The 11705-nt window shown below is 41.5% G+C and overlaps 1 protein-coding gene across 2 annotated transcripts in view; it reads left to right on the top strand.

Moving 5' to 3' along the window:
* Positions 1-2521: 2521 nt before the first annotated feature.
* osbpl10a (oxysterol binding protein-like 10a) overlaps positions 2522-11705 on the top strand; it is a 139114-nt gene continuing 129930 nt past the window's right edge. For both annotated transcript variants that reach the window (XM_084313632.1, XM_084313631.1), the window contains exon 1: positions 2522-3002. In XM_084313632.1, the coding sequence (XP_084169758.1) occupies positions 2725-3002 (278 nt within the window). In that variant the 5' untranslated portion in view covers positions 2522-2724. The remainder of the gene's footprint in view (positions 3003-11705) is intronic.

The raw sequence follows: 11705 nt of genomic DNA, 5'->3' as shown, positions 1-11705 counted from the left end.
GTTGTTCTTCACCACCATCACATGTCTGCCACTGTGCTCACGCTTGACCTTTATCAGGCCTAGAGACATGGCTGTAGGGTGGTCTTGAACGTGCTGTGTGGTGGTTGGTCCCCCCGTTCCTCATCATCGCGGTACTAGAGGGGCGAGGGTTTGCTGGTGTAGCGGCCTGTCTGTAGGATGCTCTCTCTCACATGGATGGCAATCTGGTCATGGAAGTCCACCTTGATGGTCGGGGCTCCATCTCCTTTCTGTAGGTGATGGGTTTGGTCTGCCGTGTTCTGCAGTGCCGGGGTGGCGCAGCAGGCGCAATCTCGTTGATGGTGATTACTCTGAACTCGTAGGTGTCTTCTCTCAGGCCGTCAAAGGTTGATCTCCTCTTCGTCAGTGTCTCCTTGGTCAGTCTCCTTTGTGGTCCTCTGCTCCACTTCCTTGGGGATGGCGTCCCTGGGTGGGCTGGGTTGGATGGCGGCTCTCTCAGGTTGTGTCGTCGCCCTGGTTGTGCTCCCCTTCGTTTGGTCTGCCATGGGCCGCATGCCGTTCGTGGTTCAGGTCACGCGTCGTCTCACTCCTTCTGTCCTCTCACCAATTTGTGATCTGAGGATGATAAAATTGCCTTAGAAAATTCTTCACATAAATGATTCACCGCCTTTCTGCTAAAGAAGAAAATCATTTAGGGTTCATTCAATTCATTGTGTAATACCATCATGCATTTGATATCGTTTGGATCCGATCTTTGCATGGAATCAGAAACATTTCTTTTTATCTTTATAATCTGTGATGTCAAATTGAAGTTGACCTTACCTCAGGCCGCGTACGATGGTGTGCTTCTTCAAGATACTTACCTCGCCATGACTTCTCGGTTGTTCTTCACGTCTCAGTGTGGCTCGTCATAATTTAGCATGGGGAAAAACATAAAATCTAGGCAGCCAGTTAATTTTGCATGAAAAACAATCATTCGTTTTGTCATCTAACCCTAACTAACCTTACTGTCATGCACTCGTCCTAATAGAACTACCCTACACTGTGGCACTCAACACTTTGATGAATTGTTGCTCAGCTGATAGAGTTGTGCTCTTCCTGATGTCCTGTCGCACAGAATCTGTGAGTCGTTTTGGATAAAAGTGTCAGCTAAATGATCAATGTACGTGTATACCTTGTACATTTAGATAATTGTGCTCCAATTTTGATGGTTGATATTTGCAGTCATGGAAAGACTTGAAATTGCAAGGAGTTAGTGGTTGTAAGCAGAGGATAGAAGGAGGATATTGCAAGTGAAGTTGTTTTCATCATTAATCTTTCATCTCGGGCACTTCTACTTTGTCTGGTTTTATTCAGAATTCATATCTCTAATTCGTGTGCCTCTTGAAAAGAGATGATGAAAACAACTGGTTAGTAATTGTTAGTATGGGAATTAGGTAGACTTTCATGACTGCAACATCATCACCTGTGTTTATACTATAATAAGTTGAGTCTCTAGGTGTGGTCAGAGTCCTCTCTGGCTATTTGCATTGTCAGGTGAGTCCACCAAGCCTGTGGTCAGAGTGCAGGCATTTGCATTGCTTTATCATCAAATCACTTTAAAAACTATAAAAAGGGTCTCTCACTGATCAACGTTTGATTCATATGCAGTCCAGCTGTCTGGGTCATAGCCAACTGACTAACCATTCTTCACTGTTCTCTGACGAAACTCAGTGGAGTAGAGGCTATATTTTAGACCGGCATGCCACAGATTAGATAGCCTATGGGAGAACGGAAAAGGCATATTAAATAATTAAATATGGAAAATATAATATTTAATATTTAATATTCAAATATTAAATACGAAAAATGTAATAATTATGTGTCCAACATATTCAACATTTGAGGCTGTTAAACTATAGGTGACAGCAAGACAAGCAGGATTTGGCAGTAGGCTAGATTTGATGGGAAATATTTGTTGTCTGCTTGTTGTTGAGTACGTTGCACACCCGCCTAGACCAAATGATTACAAGTTTCAAGTTCAAGTTTTGTTTAATTGGACAGATATAATGTACATTACAGTGAAACGCTTGGTTCTGTATGAGCCCCCTGAGATACAGTAAAAAAGTAAAAAGAATAAAGGCAAAACACTATACAAAATATACAATGTACAAACTAAAGTACAACGTGAAGTACAAAATGCAAACAATAAAGTACAAATGCAAGCTTTTTAAAATGCTAGTTTTTTTTAAATGCAAAAAATGCAAGAATGAGGTAAGGATGTCGTGCAATTTTTTTTTAATAAATAGATATAAAATATGGATACACGGTGACGGAATAAGCCGATTTACTGGGTGTGCAGTTGTAGTTGTTTTTTATGATGATGATGGTGATGATGATGATGTCTAATAATAAGATTGTATTGTAATATCCGGGGGCTGGTCCAGAGTTGAGTGGGAGTGTCGTCCGCTTTCCCAACAGGAAAACGCTGGAAGAGAAACACGGTGCCACACAACCGCAGCAGAGAGGAGGGTACGCGTCCTTCACAGCGGCTACATGAGGATTGATGAGGAATATGACAGCTTGTTCACGCGCAGATGGACGCTTAAATCGCCATAGAAGAAGCATGGATACTGCAAATGTTTTGCTTTTGATTTAGGTCGGCAGACACATACATCGCACTGTTTTACCACTTATGTTCTAGCGAAATCGTCCTACTGTGCTGCCCCTGATCCATCAATCCCCCTCCGCCGTCCCGTCGGCAGAATGGACAAGGCACCACTCTGCAGTCCTCCGCATCCCGGGACGAACAACAGAACCAACTCCGTCTCTCTTCCTTCGGAAAGGGGGAATTCAACGAGGAAGATCGGGCGGACGGGGTCGCACAGCCCCGGGTCAGCCTCCCTGGGCAGCTCGGTTGGAGCTGGAGGGATCAACCGGGGAGGTTTGTTGGGGAACAGTATGAATTTGCAGCAAGCGCACAAACGCCAGTTGGAAGGAGTGCTGAGCAAATACACCAACCTAATTCAAGGCTGGCAATACAGGTAAGCTACTACTGGATGGAAACTGGAAAACTCACACACCATTTCTGCCATCACATCAGATGTCAATTGCTGCGTGTTATTATTATGTGCCCTGTCCACGTTGCACTTCTAACCACGTCACTGGGGGGGGGGGGGGGAGACAGACAATCATACACAAACACTACCACACACATTCTTGTGTAGGCCCTTTTCACTGACAACGACCTTGTTTTTTGTGTGTCTTTTTATGATGGTTGATGTTGGTTTTTGATAACATCTTATTTTAATAACGGGACCAACATGGCTATTTTACTGTAACATGTTCTGTAGTCACTGTGTGGAGTAGCTCAGCTGAGAGTGTCAGCAGACACAGCATTATTGTGCAACCATGATCACGCAGGAGTTCTAGCTGTCATTATATCATTACAACACTGAACACTCATTTCCTGTCTTGTTCTTTGGATCCATTCCGTCACCCAGAAGAAGACACTGGACGAATTGTGAATTTCCTCTTTAATTAAGGTGACACGAGTGAAAGAGGGCTGTTGTTTTGGGGTGAAACATCTGGAGGTGGTTTCCAAAGTCTTCATATCGGTATGAGAGGCTAATTGTTGCCAATTTCACCCCCCAGTCGCCAGATAGACCAGGCTGTGTCAGTTAGCATAAATTATACAGGCATTGCATTGCACGCACACACACACCATGCATACACATACATAACACACAAACCCTCACGCATACACACACACACCCACACAGGCATACATACATACACACATACATACTCGTTTGCAGGGTGAAACTGACAGATGGTGTCCTATTGTAGTCATATATTGTAGCAGTGAAGAGGTGACGTGAGACAGAGCGCCGCTAGGGACAACATGCCCTCACTGGGCCCACAAGGCCGCACGTCATCACACTTTTAACCTTGGAAGTAGTTTAAAAACACTATCCCTAACCTTAATAACCACTCCCACTACCTACAAATAAAAAATGAATGTAAACATTTTCTTGTGAGCCGTGGGTTTGCAGGCCCATTGAACGTGCCGGGGCAAACAGTGTGGCCTGGGCAGGAGGCCAGTGTATATGTGGGATGATGCTGAGAAGGAGAGGGCGAGGCAGCAGCCAGACAAACAGAAACAGATATAGCTTTGCTGTTTTTCTGCTGTCCTCGGCCTCTCCTGCACCAACCTCAACCTGCAACAGCCTGATAGGCTGGCAATCCTGCCTGACACACACACACACACACACATACACACACACACACATACACACACACACACACATATGTCGTAAATTGTGCACAAGGCAGGTAGCAATGCCAGGTACTGATGGCCATTTAACTTATTTTTTTACAAAGTTAAATGCATCAATCTGGTCCACTTTGAGAGCAAAATAAAGAGGCTAGATCTATGATGAACTTTGTGCTCAAAACACAAAATCAACTAGACTCAGGGTTCCCACGGTACCTGGAAAACATTGAAAACATGGGATTCATTTTTTCATTTTCCAGGTATGGAAAGGCATGGAAACTGAGCAAAAGTGACCAATTACATGGAAATAGAAACAGTTGTCCTGGAAAATTTTATTGGATGATGTGTAATAAAATTTAACTATTGAGCACAGAATTAACATGAGTTTATAAAAACCCTTTACATGTGAACAGCTTTTACTGTAGATAGAAATGGATGATCCCATGTTGTAGAGCATGCTCTTGGCATCCTATATGGTATATTGGATGTTGGAATTTGATGCAGGCAACTTGGTGAGCCAAGGGAGCCTTGGCATCTACAGTGAAACTTGAGTGAAACTTCTTATGCAAGTTTATCCTCAAATGTAAGTAGTTGTGTTTTAACTGTGTGGTAAACCTGGGTTTATCAACGTTAGTTAGTAAGCAGTGCAATCTTGCTAACTAGCTAGCCAACGTTAGCTCTCATAACGAGCCAGTTAGCCAGCGCCAGGTACAGTAGCTAGCCAACGTTAGCTCTCATAACGAGCCAGTTAGCCAGCGCCAGGTACAGTAGCTAGCCAACGTTAGCTCTCATAACGAGCCAGTTAGCCAGCGCCAGGTACAGTAGCTAGCCAACGTTAGCTCTCATAACGAGCCAGTTAGCCAGCGCCAGGTACAGTAGCTAGCCAACGTTAGCTCTCATAACGAGCCAGTTAGCCAGTGCCAGGTACAGTAGCTAGCCAACGTTGTGGGGCGGCGTGGCTCAGGGGTAGAGCTTGTCCAATGATCGAAGGGTTGGTGGTTCGAATCCCGCTCAAGCCCATGTCCATCCCACTGCCGTTGTGTCCTTGGGCAAGACACTTAACCTACTTGCCTCGTATGAATGTGTATGCATGTGAATGAATGTTGGTGGTGGTCGGAGGGGCCGTAGGCGATGATTATTTGCCACGCTTCCGTGAGTCTGCCTCAGGGCAGCTCTGGCTGCAATTGTAGCTTACGTTACCACCACTGGTATAACTGTGTGTAAACGAATAATGGACTCTGTAAGCGCTCTGGGGTCACTGGGGTGTCACGAAGAGCGCTATATAAATCCAATCCATTATTATTATTATTATAGCTCTCATAACGAGCCAGTTAGCCAGCGCCAGGTACAGTAGCTACCAACGTTAGCTCTCATAACGATAGCCAGTTAGCCAGCGCCGGGTACAGTAGCTAGCCAACGTTAGCTCTCATAACGAGCCAGTTAGCCAGGAAGAGAAGAGGCCGCGAAGATGGAAGAGGAGGATGACAGAGGAAAAGGGAGAACAGTGGAGAGGAGTTGAGAAGAGTAGGAAGAGAAGACAGGAGCGGACACGAGGGGAGGTGTGGAGAGAAGAGGACAGGATGAGATAGGAGAGGAGTGGAAGAGAGAACATATATCAATCCCAGTGCTCATGTGTTCCAGTTCAATAAATTGTTGTTCATCTACAGCTTGTTGCATTATTTCATGCATTGATATTATCAATAAGACATAATCTCTAAGCATTTACAATGTAGACTTGACTGGCACATCTTTTAAATCAAGTAAGTAGTCTGGTGTCCTAGGGGGTTGTGTGTGTGTGAGGGGGGCCTATAGATCATCACTTAATATGGTACCTGGAAAATCAGGAGGTAGTATGGAAAAAAAATGTCAAGGCAAGCGTGGGAACCCTGAGACTGCAGTGCTTTCTCCCTGCAGCCTTTTCCTCCGGTCAGTCTTTTACATTAAGCACCCCCCACAGCCCAAATGAAATGATAATAAAAAAAAATAAAAAAAATAATAATATTAAATTTATTTTATTTTATTTACATTTTTTTTTAATTGTCTAGCGCCGCTGCTGAATACATATAGGGGAAACACTGAATAGCAATCCAAGCAAATGGTGATATAGGGATTTGGATGTTTTGCACTCATATGTGTGTGCACTGCAGACACACACACACATAAATTGTTATTGGTATGTGACTGGACTTTCAGGAAGTATCTGAAACAGCACCTTAGGGTTGATAATACCTGTCCTGATTCTGTTAGAAAGTGTGTGTGTGTGTGTGAGAGTGTGTGTGTGTGAGAGTGAGAGAGAGGGAGAGAGAGTGGGAGTGAAAGCGAAATATACATACTTGTAAATGTTGTTTTGCCAGCCTTTCTATTCTAGACCAGCCTCTGAAAGCAATGAAAATAAAGCTTAACTCTGAGGTCATCCTATTAATGCTTTTACAGAGGGATACTTTGCATTTCATTGGTGTGTCCCTGGATGTAGAAAGTCAAACCTATCTTTGCTAGACTACTATAGTATAGGCCTAGACTCCCCCCCCCCCCCCCCTATATCACAATATCTGAAAGTCTGGAAGGTATTGAAGGTCACATTTTGTTTGATAATCCAATTGATATTCACCATTGGACTGTAAGTGTGATACAGTATCGTAATGAAAAACATTTTTAATTGGCGTTCTCTAATATTTCAAAAATACCTTTGTGAGAAATCTGACCTAATGTTTACTTATTATCATTAATTTATACAACCAAGATAAGTCACTTAATTAAATGCTCAATAGTGAGTTTTACTTGCTTGCCAGCAATAATTCTACAAGAGTAGATATTAGCCAACATGTTTCTAATGGTTGATAATGTAATTTGAGAATTAAACCCTTTGTATGCCCGCTGCTTTTTCTCAGCTCTGAAGTGCTGTAATTCACCTAGTAAAGCATAGCTATCGGCAAGAATGAAACAATAGCTAGGTCTATGTATAGCCTGGTTTGTATTAACCCTGCAGAGCCCAAATATAGAAAAACATTAGCAATTTTTTTTGACCTTATATGTTGTTGTAGGAGGCCTCTGATGCAGAAATGAAAGGGTTTTCAAACATTTTACATTTTCGTACGTTTTTAGGGAAATGTTGTAACATGGCAACATTGGTCCTAGCTGACAGCAGAATTTCTGTATTTGTACTCACATTGTCTGAACAAATATACAGAACAACTAAAGGTTATTTTGCAGGGTTGATTGCTTACTTAGCCCCATAACAGTATTTAACATGAATAATAAACACACATCAGTCATATATTTTTATGAATAGACATTTATTAAAAAAAAAAAAACGGGATAAGATTGTATTTACAAAACAGAATTGTGTCTTAGCCATGTTCTAGCCTACTAGCCTCATTCGTGTGGGTGCACACCCTATTGTAATCTATACTATTTATTTATTGTTTATTCCGCAGATTTTTGTCCAGTAACTCCTGCCAGAGCTTTCACACCACACACAAGTGTAAGGTATCAAAACGATCGGCTTGGTCCAACTCAAGTTGCTATTACTTTTTGGAAAGTTTCACTGCACCGTTTGACTTTAAACAGGACATTTTGGTCCATAAGGAATGAATGGCAGAACATTCTAGAACATTTGTGGTTACAGTATGATGTCATAATAGAACATTCTAGAACATTTGTGATGTCACAGTATGATGTCATCATTGATCACAGCGAGGATGATGGTGTGCCAAAAGATGTACATGTACCAGCGGCGTGATTTCATGGCAAACTTAAAACGAGTCCAACAAATCCACCCCCCCCCCCATGAATTTGTTGTAGGCACCCACAATGTAAGGCCTCTCAACCTCAATGTAGGTTTTGTTGGCTTTGTCCCAGCGTTGAATCTTCTGCACAGCTTCTGGTCCAACAAAGGATGACACAAGTGTGACCGCCCTGTTGTCATGCCATTTGACAGCACAGATGTTGTGTTCCCCCTCCACTCTGTTATCAAAGCTTCCTCTCCCCTTTTTTTCAAGCTCTTGTCGTCTTCAATATCCAGACCAGAGAAATCAGTATTGGGACTGATAAAATCTTTTTTCAGCCAGCGATACCGGTCACGGGACACTGTGTGTTTCTTTGGTTGGGGCTCGATGTCCACATAATCATCGGCTGGGCAGTCAGTGGGTTGTTGATTTTCTTTGTCCACTTTTCCACAGGCATCTTTATCTGCTTCTTCATCACTTGTGTCTGATTCCATCTCAAAATCACTCTCTCCATTTTGGATGGCAGCAATCACATCCTGCACACTGTATTGAGGCCCTCTCTGTGGCATTCTGAAATGGAAAAAGTAGAAATAAATAGATAGAAATAATACACATGCTTATTATATTGCAGTAGAAATAACTATAGTACTAGTAGGAACCAGATATATTCCAGCCACACAATGTCTGGCTTTGCATCAAGCATCCACATTATATTTACACATTCCACATTCACACCTATTTACACCACAAAAGAATGCATGCCCCATTCACCCAGTGCCCCAATCTACACATTTACATCTCTTTACACAAATTATCATACTAAAAGGATACATGCATTCACTATTCACAAACATTCAAAAAATGACCAGAGCAAATTAAATAAGTTTAAGTTATTTATTTTTAAACTCATAAGATATAGATAGTTTGCTATAGATAGTTTCAAATAATTCTACCAGAAATAATGTATTAATTTATGAAATGCTCGCCTTAACTCAAAATCTTAACAGAGAAAACACATTTAGAACTTGGCTATAGTGAATTATCAAAGACATTCTATTTCTATTAATATTTTCTTTGTGTGCAATTTCCCCATGTAATGTGTAAGGTGCATGTTATTTTTACTATAACTTTCAACCAATGTTGTGTAATTGCAACAGAGACAAAACAAGCTCAAAATCAAATGTATTCCACAATAACTAAATATATACACGTTCTAGACAGTGTAATAATCACATTTTTTTTTAAATTTAAGGCATTTTACTTACTTGATTCTGACAGATCCAGTCCAATAAAACAGAGAGGTGTTGCTTGCATGGAGACTTGGCAGTTGTGTGACTTTGGAGGCCAGAGGGTGGGACCTATAAACATATTTACTATCCAATAGCATTGTGAGGCTGAACAACACGACCCATTGACTATGTAAATGTATTAAAAAAAGAAAAAGAAATGTACAAGACTTTTTTTTAACTAGCTAAAGGTGATGTTGTCATATTGCAGCTGAGGGTGTTACAGGGTTAAGAGGCACTGGAATACTGATGTGTGCCTGAGCTTGGAAAAACAACAAACTAATTGCTAATCTCGGATAGTCTGTGGTATTATATTTATCTCCCCCCCCCCCCCCCCCCCCTGAAGTGCAGGTTGAGATCCTATTGTCATGACATTCTTCCTATGTTTTGCCTAACGTAACTGGTCAATGAAAGAGGTCAGGTTGTCTGACAATCCATAGGCTGCCATGTCATACAACAAAGGGGAACATCACCCCATTTTAATAATTCATACATGTTATTGCTATGGTCTAAGACGGTTAAAAAAATATTAGTGGACAAGAACAACTCTCTCCCAAATACAAAAACGAGTGTGACCTCAAATTTGTGATATCAGGTATAAAGGTTGGCACTGCTCCATAGACAATGACTTGTGAATGTGACACTGAGAGTACCCAGTAGGGATGGGACTTTCTAGATTTTTTTTTTGTAATATACATTTAATTTTTTTTTGACCGACAATAAATCAAAATGACACCATTCACCATTGTAGCCCATAATAACAGCATTGCATTGGCCTATCAACCGGCTTTAATAAACAAACAGAAACAGTAGCATGTGCATCTTTTTGATCAATTAGGCTATGAAAATTAGGCTGCCTCTAAATATAAAAAGGAATTAAATAAGTGTTTGCTTAAAAAAAAAAGCATTTTATATAAAAAAAAATATATATTTATTATTATTATTTTTTTTACAAATGAATATTCGATTGTAATAACAGAAACGACTATTCGAATTTTCGAATATTCTGTCCCATCCCTAGTACCCAGGGGAATCTTATGTGTATAAAAGGTTATTTGCTTATAAAAATCTGTCTCCCATTCATTGTCTATAGTGCAACTCCAGACTTTATACCTGTTTGAGTTTGAGTCTTACTTATCTGGTTTCTGGCTTTTGAAGAGAGTAGCCCATTTTCACAAATATTAATTGAACTTTCCTTGACCATGGACATAATATATTTAAATTTCTAAAGAGGTATTTCATCTATTTGTAACCTGAAAGGAGAGATTTCCATGCACATGCCTCACTTTATTTAGAGCTTTTGGTCTATATGCTCCGCTGGTGGTCTGATACCGACCGCTCAAAATGAAGTGTGCGGAAATCTCTTCCTTCAGTTTGGACTCATCGATGTTTCCGGCACCTGGGGCAAAGATTTAGCCCGGTGGAGCGCTGGTCATCCTGCAGATTTCTAACCGGATATATATATCGTTTTGCTGTGAGGACAACATGATAATTGGACGTAAAACGTACCAAACTGTTCTGTGCCTCGAGAGTTCGGCCGCATAGCCCCCCTATTTGCTCAATTCTTTCTTCCCAAGTTCCCTGGAGTTTGGCCTACTGTACTACTGTACGTACTACAGTTGAAAATAGTTGAGGAAATAGTGTCTGCAGTTCCCTAGCGGTCTGCCAGTTTGTTGACGTGCCGGTTGCGTCCAAGCTCTCGAACACGTTTCTTTATGTCCCATTATCACATGTCCTCCTCACAACAGAACCATGTGATTAACCCTTTCACTACCACACTACAAAGGGTTAACTATCACTACCGCACTACAAAACCCTTTCACTACCACACTACAAAGGGTTAAAACTTTCACTACCGCACTACAAAAGGTTAACCCTTTCACTACCACACTACAACGGGTTAACACGTTCACTACCACACTACAGAATGTTAACCCTTTCACTACCACAGTACAAAGGGTTAACACTTTCACTGCCTACCACACTACAGAAGGTTAACCCTTTCACTACCGCACTACAAAAGGTTAACCCTTTCACTACCACACTACAAGGGGTTAACGCTATCACTACCACACTACAGAAGGTTAACCCTTTCACTACCACACTACAAGGGGTTAACGCTATCACTACCACACTACAGAATGTTAACCCTTTCACTACCACACTACAACGGGTTAACGCGTTCACTACCACACTACAGAATGTTAACCCTTTCACTACCACACTACAAAGGGTTAACACATTCACTACCTACCACACTACAGAAGGTTAACCCTTTCACTACCACACTACAGAAGGTTAACCCTTTCACTACCACACTACACATGGTTAACCCTTTCACTACCACACTACAGAAGGTTAACCCTTTCACTACCACACTACAAGGGGTTAACGCTATCACTACCACACTACAGAATGTTAACCCTTTCACTACCACACTACAACGGGTTAACGCGTTCA

This window comes from Notolepis coatsorum (assembly GCF_963971535.1).
Source record: "Notolepis coatsorum genome assembly, chromosome: 4".
Classification (NCBI taxonomy): Eukaryota; Metazoa; Chordata; class Actinopteri; order Aulopiformes; family Paralepididae; genus Notolepis; species Notolepis coatsorum.
This window is presented reverse-complemented; position numbering and strand designations above follow the sequence as displayed.